The sequence below is a fragment of the Pygocentrus nattereri genome, chromosome 28, assembly GCF_015220715.1.
Source record: "Pygocentrus nattereri isolate fPygNat1 chromosome 28, fPygNat1.pri, whole genome shotgun sequence".
NCBI lineage: Eukaryota > Metazoa > Chordata > Actinopteri > Characiformes > Serrasalmidae > Pygocentrus > Pygocentrus nattereri.
In genome coordinates this window covers 6,723,374-6,738,482 of record NC_051238.1, presented here as the reverse complement: position 1 = coordinate 6,738,482, position 15,109 = coordinate 6,723,374, and the positions used below count along the sequence as shown (strand labels likewise).

General features: G+C 39.9%; 1 protein-coding gene across 4 annotated transcripts in view; it reads right to left on the bottom strand.

The window, feature by feature from the left end:
- Nucleotides 1-15,109, bottom strand: part of csnk1g2b (casein kinase 1, gamma 2b) — a 63,837-nt gene that overhangs the window by 14,010 nt on the left and 34,718 nt on the right. For all 4 annotated transcript variants that reach the window (XM_037535861.1, XM_037535859.1, XM_037535860.1 and 1 more), the window contains 2 exons: nt 4,519-4,667; nt 937-1,171 (listed from right to left, as the gene is read on the bottom strand). In XM_037535861.1, coding sequence (XP_037391758.1) covers nt 937-1,171; nt 4,519-4,667 — 384 coding nt within the window. The remainder of the gene's footprint in view (nt 1-936; nt 1,172-4,518; nt 4,668-15,109) is intronic.

Genomic DNA, 15,109 nt, shown 5'->3' with positions numbered 1-15,109 from the left:
AGGTTCACATAATGTGTGTTTGTGTTAAATACCAACAGCAAAGTAACATTTTTCCTAACCATTTCCCAATCCCTCTTCATCCCTTAAAATTAAAACAGGGAGACTTGCATTGTCCTCATTCTAAAAGCAGTCTGGGATGAAACACTCCGTAAAATATGACATCAGAAAAATAATGATTTATAAATGGGCTGTTTTTGTAGCTTAGTTTCCTTATACAGACGGCATGGATTGTGGAGTGAAAGGAAGAAATTTCAAATTTTAACAAAGTTTACATGCTACAAACTCTTCACAAAAAAAAAAAAAAACTCTTTCAAAATCTGTATAGCGGTGTGGTACTTCAGCTTTATAATGAAATGAATGTGTGCAGTTGTGAGACGCTGCTGGTGTTGATTTCCTTCCTTTCAATGATGCGTATGAAAACCTACTAATAGCCAATACCTGCTCTGAGGGGAATTTTCAGATGGCTAAATGTGAGCGAGTTACAAGCCAGGCCCATGAGCTGCTGTCAGTAAAACACTTGTCAGTACAGTTGAAAACTCTAGAATGCAGTTAAAGACAGATGTGAGGAAAAAAGTATAATTTAGTCAATGGAAAATGTTTAGTTTAGTACGGAAAATGTTTCAAATTTTCCTTGGACAGTGTGAAACCTACTCCAGAAACATTGGAAAGTCTACTACAACCTAATATGTCGCATTAATAGTCAGAGGTCCATAACAGTACAATAGAACAACACATTACACATAAATATTATTTAATATTAGTCAATTACTTTACAACATTAAAGCTGTTTAAAACCAATCAGCACTGGCTTCCTTGAAAATCAGTCCAGCCTTAATGTGCATAAATATGTGGCACCACCACCGCAGGATCCCAGCATCGTAGGAACATTGAGGCTTTAGATAAAACAGAGGAAGGTCAGGTGAGAGAGGCACTCACCTTTGCCCAGGTGAGTGTTAATGCTCATGTAGCGGGCCGTGCCAGTCAGGCTCTTGTGTTCCCGGTACGGGATGTGTTTTTTGGTCTCAGGGTCGATGTACTCTTTGGCAAGCCCGAAGTCAATAATGTGAATGGTGTGCTGCCTCTTACTGCCCGGCCGGCCCACCAGGAAGTTCTCTGGCTTGACGTCTCGATAGATCAAGCTCCTGGTGTGAACGTACTCCATCCGTGTTATCTGAGCAACAGGGAAAACAAGAGGATAACATCTTAGAACACAACAATGTCTCTCCCAATGATCAACCCGTTTAAAATACTTAGATCAGTGCTCTTCAACACCAGTTATGATGGATCTCAGTTTATTTCCAATTCTCCTTGCTTCGCCAAACCCGAGTGCGCTCAACAGTTTGACAACTGGCACAACAGTTGAATCTTTCACAAGCACTTCTGTGACCGAACCATTCATAAAATTCTTCTAAGAGTGCAAAGCTGTGGCAACCTGAGACTGTGCAGAACACTGATTTAGGTCTTTGACTATTTATTTACCGCAACCTTGGTGAGCCACAACAATGGGGTGTGTACAAAGAGTGGGGGAACACCACTCTAAACAATGTCTCAAATTCATATAACAGGCTGCTTTCATTTGACGTCAAAATTAACAGAGCAAAGCACCAGTTTGAGTTGGGAGGGCAAACAATAGAAACCAAAACAACCATGCTGAACGAAGTTTACAGAGAAGAGAGTAAAACATGGAGAATTCCTGTGCTCGTTTTAACTTTGGAAGCCTTTCAAATAAAAGAGCTCAGTTTTCTCTGCTTACCTGCTGTGAAGAAAAATGCAAGCAAATTCACAAAAACTACAGACCTTCCATGTTGGTTTCAACGTGGATACAACCCCCCAAAATTTTCCCTAAACGCACTTTTGTGATTCAACCGGTCACAAAATTCTTGCTCAAGCCAGGACTCTTACTCTTCTTAAAGCACAAATAATGTGAACATTTAAATGATTAAAGAATATGGTGTACAAATAAACTGCCAATTATTTTTTACATATTATATGCCTATGAATCTACTAAAAATGGCTTAAGCATTCCTAAAACACACCCCTCATTAGGAACATAGATTTATAAATATGCACAACGAATATGCATAATTATGGAAATGTCCTGTTGCCCCCAATCTCTACACCCCTTCTCACCATGCTTTGCTTTTTACTTTTGGTAAATGGCAAATACAGCCTTCTATCGTTGAATAGATGGTGCAGAGAAGAATCAGGCTCCCAATGTAATATTAATAATCAGAAAATATAATAGCAAGATTTTCAATTGATGAGTGGTTGGTATAGTGCAGCGGGTAACACCCCTGCAGACTGGGGTTCAATCCCCTGCCTGGGTAAGCATCCTACACTACCAATAAGAGTCCTTGGGCAAGACTCCTAACACTACCGTCGCCAACCTGTGTAACATGATCACATTATAAGTCACTCTGGATAAGAGAGTCTGCCAAATGCCATAAATGTAAACACTGAACCACAATGGTAGCACAGTGGGTTGCTTAGCAGGCTAATAATACCTACCACAGAACAGGTCTTGCTGTCTTACCAACACCAGTCAATCGACTTCACTCATTCAGTTTGGAGTCTTTATCCTCTAAGCTTGTGAATATGTGGTGGGTGAATTTGTTTAACTCTGCTCACAATGCTAACGTTAGCCTCTGGTGCTACTGAGGTAGTAGAATAAGAATAGTTTAAACCCCAGCTCCACACACACACACACACACACACACACACACACACACACACACAAAAACACAAACACACAGCATCTCTCCCTTAGATTTAAGTCCATATTCTCTAAACTCGTGTGACGAGGCATCACAGAGAGAACTGACCCAGTGTTGTGGTGCGTGACACTGTTTTAGCTGGTTTACTAAAATTATGGTTAGCTTATAGTGCTAACAAGGAGAGTATAAACAAGTAAACGTAGCTTAGATAACAGCTCCATACACAAAAATATAGGTTTGCTCCCTCAGATTAGAGTCTTTATTATCTAAAGAGCTTCAGTGTGCTGGAAAGAACCTGTGCTGTGATGAATGATGCTGCAGCTTGCTAAGCTACTGCCACTCGCTCATGAGACTTCACTATTTGAGTGCACTACCATTTTCATGTCCAGAAATATTAAAATATATTCTGTGTAATTCAAAGTTTCATGCAAGAAAATCCATCAGGACAAAAAAAAAAAAAAAAAAAAAAAAAAAAAAAAAAAAAAAACCCCACACAGCTTTACTGTATTCCTGTCCGCACAGTATTCACATAATTGCAGTGCCAAACTCCAAGTTAATCTGGCAGCACAGCGCTGGTTTGTTATGAAATAAAGCCACACCTGATCCAGCAAAGGCAGTAAAACGTGATTTTTTTTGGGAGAAAACTCACTTTAAAGTTAAAATGTAAAGCATATATAATCATAGTCAATATATCTGAGTGTACTGCCTTGATTTTATTTGATGTGTTGCTGTAATGAGAACAAATAAAAGCTAAAATCTAAAACAAGCTAAACAAGTCTTCCCACTGTGGTACATCTTCTGCATCCCAACCTGTATACTAGCACACTAAATAGCATGTCAAAAGCAATGCAGTACTATTAGAAGTGCACTCCTAGTGTAGAAGGTGTTTGGTTTGGGCCACAGCCTTAAGATGAGCCAGTGAGACGTGTTCAAAAGTATAGCAGCTCTGGTGGCTGATTATAGCTCCGCTGTGCCGCTCATTAACTGCTCATTAAACATTCCAAGCGAATATCTAAGGTACTTCCTATTTAAGAAGAAATTTATTGAATTAAACAGGCTATCTACAATTTTTCTCTGACATGATGTTGCCTTCTTATTCATTAGCCATTCAACATATAAGGTGCCTCAACATAACTGCTGCTCTATTTAAGGTGAAAGAGAAAATTCCAATAAGAAGCTGGCAAATAAAAAACCTACTCCAGCTTAACGGAGATTATTTTTCAAGAGCTTTGGCAGTTTTGGTGGTAGTTTGTATTAGTTTTTGTAAAATCTCATTCATTGGAATGCTCCGAATTAGAGATGTGCAGGTTATATGGATTCTGTCTACCAGTCCAGCTAATCTTCTCCTCTCTTATTTTCTGAAGAGGTGCACACATATCTTCATGCCTTTTCTGGTCAATTTGGCCTACGTTGTTTGATCTTGATCCACCTGCAGGGTTTTAGCAATGGTGACCACATACTAGGTATTGCACCTATATGGTATTATGTATGTTATCCAAGATGACAACCTAAGGAGGAATTATTCTGTGCAAATGAGTTCTTGACCAAATGATTACGTTTGTGTATCATTCTATCATTTATTTAAAATCTTTGTCCTGCAATCAAGTATCATCTTCATCCCAACGGGAAAACCCAACAATATGTACTGACTCTAAACTCATTCGGCTGAAAGAGATTTCTGCAAACGTTTCATAAAGCTTGTTCAACCAGGCAACACTTGCTACAGAAGAATGCACTTGTGGGCAGAGCATGGATAGGTCAACTCCTCTTCCTAACAGAAGCATGCCCAAACAGAAAGACTCACCAGCTGTATGGCTATCATGAGGACGGTCTTGAGGGAGAAGGTGCGGTCGCAGAGGTCAAACAGGTCTTCCAGACTGGGGCCCAGCAGCTCCAAAACCATGGCATTGTATTTCCCGCATGGCCCAAAGTAAAAGACCTGAGGAATTCCCTCTGTTGGAAACAGAGAAAAACATAACTGTAAATTACATTTGTTTCATACTAACAAAGTGCTTACAGCCAAGTCTGTCTACTCAGCAGCCACTTGGTGGTTATTTATAGGCATGAAAGTTCAGGCTTTGGTACTTGAATGGAGAGAGATCTAAACCAGACGCTGAGAGCCAGGCGGTTTCAAAAAGCAAACCTGAAATCACTTAAAATGATACAGAATACAAAATAACATTAAAAAAATGTACACATGCACATACTTCCACAACAAGGGGGCATTTTCATAGTTACACCAACATTTTACAACACTGTCTTTGTTTTTTTTGTTTTTTTAGAGCCTTTTAAGCAAACAACTGCACTTTTTTTCTGATGAATGCATTGAAATGCACTGAATACGACAGAACATGAAAAACGGTCTGAATGCTGGGAAGCTCCACCTCCCCTGTGCAAGAATATTTGCTATTTAAGACCGTCAGTCTAGTTTGTTTAAGAAGTGTTTAGGGAAACGAATCATGTGCCAAATGCCAAATCATTAAGGAAATGATCCTAAATCTAGATATTGGCAGTAACTTCAACAAATGAATAAATACTGGCATCAGACCAGTGGTTAAATCTGATATCTTAAACTGCGCATAAACAGCAGCATTTCATTCATTTACCTGCCCTGATAACCCTACAGAAATCAATCTCTGTAATACCGCTAGATTTATTTCCAAATTTCTCCATTTTTAAACGTTCGTTTATCGGCAACAGCAGTTTTGTCACGTACATGAGAAATATATCCCATATGCCTTCCTAAATCTAGTCAACAGGTGTAGTTCTCATTATGAGCTTGTCATTGAACTATTAGTATTATTTGAAGACATGTTACTCATTTTCAGAAGAACCATCTTACATTGGTAGATTATTTTGCTTTTCATAAGAAAATAATGTTTGACTCTAAAGAAATACTGCTTGAGAAGCAAACTTTCACAGTCAAGACAACACAAAAGTCTAAAACATCTATAAACAGTTTTACTAAGCGTCTAATACTCTTACAATCTCATAATTAGAAATATTAGACATATTGACTAGATTTAAATTGATTCCACTTGCAAATATGTCCTCACATGTCCATAAGGGAAGTGTGAAAGAAACAGGTTTTTAAAAAAATAAATGATTTAATTTTTAAAAATGTAAAAATAAATAAATAAATTAAAAAAAATAAATATTGGGATGTGGATCAAATATTTCTCAACTCCACTCAACACTCGCCAGAAGAAGTGTTGGTCATATTGTTCATCTCCACTGCCAGAGAGCAAGAGAGAGGGGGCGAGGGCGAGAGGGCGAGGGCGAGAGAGTGCGCGAGAGAGAGAGTGCGAGAGAGAGAGCGCGAGACAGAGAGCGAGAGAGCAGAGCAGAGAGAGAGCAGAGAGAGAGCGAGACAGAGCGAGAGAGAGAGCAGAGAGAGCAGAGAGAGAGAGCAGAGAGAGAGCAGAGCAGAGAGAGAGCAGAGAGAGAGCAGAGAGAGAGAGAGAGAGAGAGGGGGGGTGGGGGGGGGGCAGGAGCGAGCGAGCGGGCCAGCGAGAGAGAGCTGCGGCAGTCACACACAGCTCAGCTCTGCGGGGGATTATGAAGGGATTTACCTGATCAGCCCCGTGTCATTCCCACGGGGAGGAGGCGAACGCATACACATGCGCACACACCCATACAACACACACACGGCTGCACTTTAACCTGCTGCGTTCGCTCAGTAACAACAATGATGACGGCAACAGCAACCAGGAAACTGACTCATCAAAACCTGTAACAGCACACGGACTCAGGAAGAAATAACAGCCTCACTGTCGCATCCCATCACTTCCTTACCAACAGCATGACTAGAACTGGCACAACATCAGCTCACGACTGAACAGCAGCAGCCATAAAACCCAACAAGTGAAATTTATCATGGTTTTTTTCCATCTTTACATGAGCGTCCGCACCCAGGTCCACAATCTAAATCTCCAATCTTGGTTTTACATAAACAGTGGGCCGCGAGTGTGAGCTCATATAGACATGAGGAGCTTGAAAAGGTTCTTCAAATGTAATGAAGCGCCTGAATCATCCAGGCTGCTGTCTTCTGCAGCTGTTTATGGATGTAAAAATATTTATGGCTTTGAACTCTGAAGCTGGTGAAGTACGAGTGTGAGTATTTTGGATGACAAAACAAACAAGTGGATACTTGACCAAATCAAGCCTCATCTTCCACTCGATGCCCAGACAGAAGTGAAGCTCTTATTCCGGATGTATAATGAGAAGAACTAGTTCACTGAAAATGATGATGCTTGGAACAGTTGAAAGTAAAAGACGATGACCAGCTACTGATGAATGAATACAATCAAAGGAATCATGAATAAGACATTAGGGGACCTAAAGACACAAACAGAAGACAGAATATTCTGGAGAAACATGTGGTCGGAACTGACTTGACAACATTTAAAAACACCTCTCTCATTCTTCATTTTAGACTTTTTTTTTTTTACAGATGAAAACAGAGGACAACCTTTTTTTTTTTTTTTTTTTTTTTAAACACACTCAAAACTCCCCTTAAACTCTGACATGCTTCGGACAAACAAAACACTCTGGACGGGACTCCTAGAGAACTGGAGTAGTTAGATACCAAGCTATTTTTTCTTTTAGCCAGTGCAACCAAACAACCACAAGCAGAAGGGTTGCAAATAAATATTGGCACAATACCACTTTTCCCTTTGGTGAAACCTTGATTGTAACGTATAACACCACACAGTGTGAGTCCCCACTAATTCAGGAGAGATCACATTACTGCTGGAACTACCAAATATTTTTATTTTCACTCTACAAATACTCTATGGAATAATAAGATTAAGAGACCCCTATTAGTCCCACAATGGGAAAAATTTCACCTCCCCAATCTAACCCATCCGTGCAGTGAGCCCTATCTGCAGCCCCCAGAGAGCAGTTGGGGATTTGGTGTCTTGATCAAGGACACCTCAGTCATGTACTGTCGGCTCAGGGAAGCAAACCGGCAAACTTCCGGTCGCAAGGCTGGTTCCTCAAACTCTAGCCCACAGCTGCCCCACATATTAAGGTGGAGCAGTTTGGAGATAAAGCCAGAGAGGCCAGGTTGAGATGGTTTGGACATGTGTTGAGGAGGAATAGTGGATATATTGGTCAAAGAATGTTGGAGATGGAGCTGCCGGGTAGAAGGAGAAGAGGTAGACCTCAGAGAAGGTTTATGGATGTAGTGAAGGTGGACATGGAGATGGTGTAAAAGTAGAGGAGGCAGTGGATAGGGCAAGATGGAGACAGATGATCCGCTGTGGCGACCCCTAAAGGGAGCAGCCGAAAGAAGAAGAATAGAATTCAGAACCATTAGCCAACTGTGTTTGCACACAGAGGAATTAGACCCATCCGTACACACACACACACACACACACACACACACACACACACACACACACACACACACACACACACAAGGGCAGTGAGCACGCCTGCCCAGAGAGGTGAGCAGCCCTATCCACAGCACCAGGGAGCGGTTGGGGATTAGGTGTCTTGCTCAAGGGCACTGCAGTCACGCATCGGCTCTGGGGATGGTTCCCTAACCTCTAGCCTAGGACTACACCATTCATTATCCCAATGAACTGAATACTCCATAAGAAGGAAAGCTGAAAGGTGCTTCATTTAAATAATTAACTAGAAAGGGCCTATATTAAAGGGAAAAAAGTGTGTAAGCAATCTTTGTCGTACAAACATTGATTGGATAGAATGTTTTTTGCCACAAAGTATGGAAATCAAGCTGCAAAAACAGTCCGTTTAAAATCAGTGTTTCTGTGCGCCGTGCAAACAAATCTGCCTAATCAGCCTACAGCGGTTTAGCTCCGCACGTCACACGTTTTAAGGAGTGTCTCAGCCCAGACTGCTTTTCGAATAAGGCATGACACTAAGCAACCAATCAGAACAAGGCTCATTTACATGTCAGTCTGCAGCCTGTTTGATTCAAAAGCATAATGACAGGCTGGAAAATGGTTATTCTGTTTCTGATACATAAGCCCATGCAAATGTTATCAGTGGAACTCTGAAGAAAAAAATATTGCAAATTAATGGAAAAACATCTATAAACAACTATCGTCATAGCAAGTGGCACAAAATGCTGCCCTGGGGATTCTGTCCAATCTGGCAATCCTGACCAGGTTGCGGAGAGTGTTTAAGGTGTTAGTGGTGGGCAGAGCAGGAGAGCAGAGGAAAAAGCATATTTAAACTACAGGGTCTTAAACTGAAAACAACTTTTTGTTCACTTCTTGTGAGTGAGCGAGAGATGTCCGTAGATTCTGTATAGCCACTTCTTTAGGGTTGCTTAAAAATCGCTTTACACCCACAAACCTAAGCTAAACTGTACAAGTCTTAACTACGTTTCTTTATGCTGTGGACAGATGGCTCGCTAGTCCCCATGCGCTCATTTATTGCTGGATATAAATAGTGAAGAGCACGCTAGCTAGCAAGAAAAGCATCAGGACAGAAACAGACATCACCTTCTAATAGAGTCAGTACATAAAAGCTCTAGGTAAAAACGTTCCTGCAAGCATTAAAACTAGAAAGCTGCAGTCAGTTTATTATTTTACAGCTTTATTTATTTTTTTTATTTTACAGCTTACAGAATTTTCCTGTTCCACCTGAAAATGCAGCAGGTATTATAACGCCTCAGGCACCAGAACATAAATGCTGTGTTATTTAAGGCGGAACAGGAAGCTGGCAAATGTCCTTAGTAGAAAATGTTACCAGCCTTAAAAGAATAATGAGGATATTTTGATAGTCAGAATCACCTAATCAGAGAGTAAACAGTGACATTAGGCTGAGTTTGTACTGAATTAACATTAAACACACAATATAAATGCTTAAAACACTGAGTGACTAAACTACTAATGATACATGCACGTTCGGTAGGACTGCTCGATGAGTCATATCTCTGAGGTTTGTCAGCCTTCTCCAAAGTGGACAGAACATCATTAAAAAGATTATTAAACATTATTTTAAAAAATAAATAAATAATCGCATTCAGTGCATTATTAAAAAGATGATTAAACTGGTCATGTTGAGCAGTGTAGCCTGAGTGTAGGTCAGACTGTAGGGCTAAGGTAAACTGAAAGCGTGCTGGTTTGCATGGCTTTTAAGGAGGCTGCTAGTCTAATGACATGAATTCAGTACACATAGCATTATCTTACATGTAGCAATGTTCATATTTTGACACTAACAATGTTGTAATTTCAAAGGATCCCAGTGATATTAGAGAGAAAATGTTTACAGGACAAAACACAGGATGTGACACTTTGCAAAAACTGCTTTCAAAAATTCCTTTTAGACCTGGAGTTCCTTACATGAGCACAGCGTCAACTACAGAATGACAATTTAGCTTCATAAACAAAACCCAACTTGACTGATGAACGGAAGAGCATGCTTTCATAAAAATGGGTGACGGTACAAATGACTTGAGATGCTTTTCTTTTTTCAATTATTTTAATTAAATCAGTCAAGTATTACCCAACCTTGGTAGCAGCCCTAGATCACATTTGTTCTTTATCCCTTCCAGCATTTTCTGCTAATAATGGCCTGATACAGATATCAGATTGATGCCATTTCTAATTATGTGATGTTAACTGTGTAGGCCTTCCTGCAGTGTAGCACAGTGTTTGAGCAGTTTCAGCATCATAGACTACTTTTTGATGCCTCTCTTAAGTGAAGTGCTTTTATTAAATAGAGCTAACTTCAAAGCTTAATAGCTTTTAAAGAAGAAATATATCAGTATTACAAAATAAAGAGGTGACATGATCTTCATGTGTGCCACTTAAGCTCAATACCACTATTAATCAAAGACAAAAGAGGACTTGCAGAAAAGGTCATTATAAACTAGAAACAGAATGGTTGCACAGCAGTTACTATGACATCCCAGGTGGTTGCTAAGGTGTTGCTAGGCAGTTGCAAAGGCATTGCTGAATTACTGCTTGGCAGTTGCCAGGGTGCATGGGATGTGGGATGTGTTTTAAACTCTATAGGAAGAACGATGGAAGAGACGACACCCAGAGGAGTGGCTATGGATAGAAGCCTGTGGATCTGCCCTAAATGAGTACATGCATTTTGGTGGTTGTTAGGTTGTTAGGAATGAGGGATGAATAAACCACTGCAAATTCAAGCCTGAATACTTCGAAAAATCACAGACTATGACCTGGCCAGACAATCTGAATAGTAATTTTGTAGGTAGCCGTTTCCTTTTTTGGAGACAGAGCACCAACCAACACTTGCTGCCTGCCATATTTTAAATTAATAATAAAAAGATAAAAAACCTCAAGCTCTACACCATGGACAGAGAGCGAAGAGACAGAGAGGCAGGGGAAGACAGAAGGACAGAGAGGCAAAAACATCAAGTTACCAAGAGCGAGACAGAAAGAGGTGGAGAGAAGCAGATAGAAACAGAGAAACTGAGACAGGGAGATTGAGAGCAGATAGAGATAAACCGATGAAAATAAGGGGCCCCCTCAGGTTAACCACTGTTGGCCATATGGCTCACGCTGCAGAGGATTTTCCTGATCATGTTGCGATCTCATAACTTTGCAAATGTCAGGGATTGAGAAAGCAACCCACTAAAATCTGCCGCCCACCTACAGCACAGAGACGCTGTGTGTGCAGAGTTTCCAACCAACAAACCACCCCCCCCTTACAAAACCACAAGCTCCCACAAGCCCTTGATCGGGAGAACTAAACAACTATCAAACATTTAAATGTAGCCTATTTCCATTGTACCACAGAGCTGATAGCTGTGGAGAGAATGAAACCCTGTTCAGAAGACTGTAAAGAAGAACTCTCACTTTAAATAATTGAGGCTGGGGCATAAAAACTGAATGACTGTTCAAAGAGCAAAAGAAGGCAGGGATCCTATTAAGTACTACAAAGAGACTGTGGTGGAGTTTTTAGGGAGAGGCTCCCTAAGGACACTGTGCTAGAGCTAGTGGTCATGTAACTGGACAACAGTGTTATGCACTGGAAGGGATTTTTTATTTTTTTTAAATCTTGAAGGGGAATTCCACCATTTTTTCAAAACATCTGTGTAATTCAGCGGTTGAGGCATAAGCAAAGTCATTCGGAGTGGCTGGATTTGAGACGGTTCACTGGGGAGGAAACTCAGTCATTTTAAACTTTTACTCTCTAACCACCTCCAATCTGCCTGCAACTGTTTTACCTATTTTTTATTACTGTTATTCATATTCTCATTTTCTGATTACTTTTATTAGTCATTTTAATATTTTTTAAAAATAAAATAAAAATAATTTTATTTCATTAGCTTTTACATTTGAGCTGTTTTAATTATTGTTTTATATTTTTATTGTATTTTTGTCTATTCATTATTAAGGTTTCATTTTTGTACACCGACCTGATTTGAGTTTTTTTTATATTAAATTTACTTTTATTATTTGATGTTCTGACATATCAATCCCTTGTTCTGGATCAACTCTGCAACCCTGTAAATGAGAGTCCCCACAATGTTCTCAGAGATTTAATAACGGCTGATTGATCGATTGAAACCAACTCAGATTTCTTTACAGTGATGATGAAAGGAACCAGGTGTCAATGTCTACATCACAAATATAGCCCCCCCCTTTTTACTATACAAAACCACCAGCAAACCTACACGTTTAATCATTTTTATAGTATTTACTACTAAACAATAGTAAATCTGAATACAACAAGTTTTCTTTTGTGACTAACATAAAACAGCATCTCAGATATCAGGCAGAGTATTCATGACCATTTCCTGTAATAACTTTGTGAGGGAGCTCTCAGAGTGACTCCGCTCTTCTAGCTCTTTTACCGGCTTGTTTGAAATCACTCCCTGAGTAAGTCGCTTCCTATCAAGCTCCTGACCTGAAAAGTCGCTTCAGATTGTGAAAATTGGTGCAAGGGGCAAATCAGGATTAAAACCAGGGTTAAAATCAGGCAAAAATCATGTATTGTAGACCTGCCTTAACAGGTAGAGGACGATAAAGATGAATCAAAACTGGAATGATGGATGTTCCACATGCAAGGAATTTGTCTTGGTGAGTGAACACATGTACGACATGTAACAGAATGGACGGCACACAGACCAACAACGACTTAAGTATTAATGTAAGGGAAAAGTAAAATAAAATACAATAAATAGAGCACAGAATAAAGAACAATCATAAAAACAGGAACAGAAAAATGAGTTCAGTGTGTATGTCTGTATATATGCAGATGTGAATGTCTATGTAAGTCGACATACACAAAAATATATATATATTATAAAAATAAATGATATACAAAACATTACAAAAGATTTTTTATTTATACAGCAAGTTTTTCATATCTTAGGTTGCAAAATGCACAAAAACAACTACTACTTACTCGCCCCACTTTGAAGGAAGATGGAACTTCAGGACAGGCATTACAGTCAAATCTGATACTTAAGTTTGTAAATCTGAAAAATATTAACTTTAAATACTGACTTAAAGTCAAAACAATAAACAAGACAAGTTTCCATGTATCCTTTCTCCTTATTTCAAAAATAGCCAGGAGCCCTTTGGTGAACTGTAAGCCCTCCTCCTCTGGAGGTGACGTGCCGTCTGGGGTGGATATCTGGCGCTCAAATGTTTGGGCCGAGGGCTCGGGATGTTTTCTGAACCTACATTGCTCGATATCCTAGAGCGACCTTGGCCTGTGCTCTTCCTGTTGGATCAGTGTCGACCAGGGGAGAATTAATGCTCTGTAGATTAGCTCTGCTCGAGCTCCTCATTAAAGAGAGCAGAGCTGGTTTGGTTCCAAATCCACAACCCCCCACCCTACCTCCATGACCCTCAGCTCTAACCTAAGCCTATGATGAGTTACACTGCATTTACATTAAAGTAGAGCAACTTTCCTTTCATTTCCCCACTGATTTCATTGGGAAGTGGCAGCAGTCGGGCATGGAGGAGTGTTGGAGCGGCAATCAAACAAGGCAGAGTGATGGACTTTCTTGACTTTACCCAAATACAAAAGTGAATTTATCTAATAACATTGTTGAAAAGTGATGCAGTACATTTCGCCATAAACCTCTGAGGTTGTACATCATTTTGTATTTGCCATCACGCCCAGAGAAGGAAGTCCAGATCTAAGTTGGTTTTGTCTGTGAGAAAAAATATTCTTGCATGCTGTGGGCAACAAATATGCTCCAAAAATGTTCCATTTTTACTTCAGTGTATATTTTTCCCTTGAATTTCACTGAATCTTCAGTCAGGCCCATATCTTGGAGAGGAAAAATAATAATAATAATAATAATAATAGATTTTCTTTACTTTTTTAAATGAAAGTGTTTCTGGTCACTCAGTCCAAATACAAAAAAACTAAGCTACAAAAACTGGCCAATCCTGAATTCACTATTTTGTGAGGTCACAGAAGCCTGAGAAGCATAAACAGATGTTCATCAAGCTAAGATGTTCTTTGCTTCGCCTACTAGGTAATAGGTGCTCACCTATTAGGTTCTGCACCGTAGAAAAAGCCCCATTACAACCAAATCATAACAATAAAAAACAAAACATCAGGCTTGCCCTCCCCAAGGCATCTGCTTCTGAGACACGCTCCTCAGGAGGAGCTCCAGTGTCGTGCCTTTGAGGTGGATACTCGATAATGGCAGCCTGGCTGAGAGGAGCTGTGTCTATAAATACTGCAGGACAGCCCTGCACTCTCGCTCGCTCTTAATGCTTGGAGAGCTGCTGCTCTGGCACCAGAGAGCTGGCAGTCTCCCTCAGCCTCGCTTCCCCCATCAATGAGATCACTGCGCTGTAGGGTGGGCCTGCTCTGACTGGGGGCTGAGTGTGCGTGTATGGGGGGTGCGTGTTTATTTTCAGGCATTAGCAGGGCAAAAATCCTTTGTCGCATTCTGTAGGAAAACCAGGACACACAGGACAAAAACAATATAATTTTAATAAACATTATGAAATTTTCAAGAGTTGTGTTTTTAAAATCAGAAAGAATAATTCTATCACTGTCACTGAGACATAAAAGTCATTCGGAGCGATTTCGTGGACTGTAGGAGAAATTTAAAATGGTCTCTGAATGTCTTTACAGTGGCAGTGATAGGAATCAGAGGTCATGAGGTCTGAAACACAAATATAGCCATTTTACTTACTATCCAAACCTTTTTCTGCTATGTAACATTGATAATAAAAATAAAGCAAAATAAAATAGTATATAACATTTTATAACACCTTGCATGTTTCATATCTGCCATAAATGGATTTGGAAAAAACGATACACGTTCAAAATCATGACCAAAATCTGATTGCAAAGCAATGTCTCAGCCATCAGGGATCATATTCATAACCGTTTTAAGTACTAACTTTATGCTTGAGCTTTCAAAAGGCAACTTTACAGACATCTGGTTCCTATCACCAGCACTATAA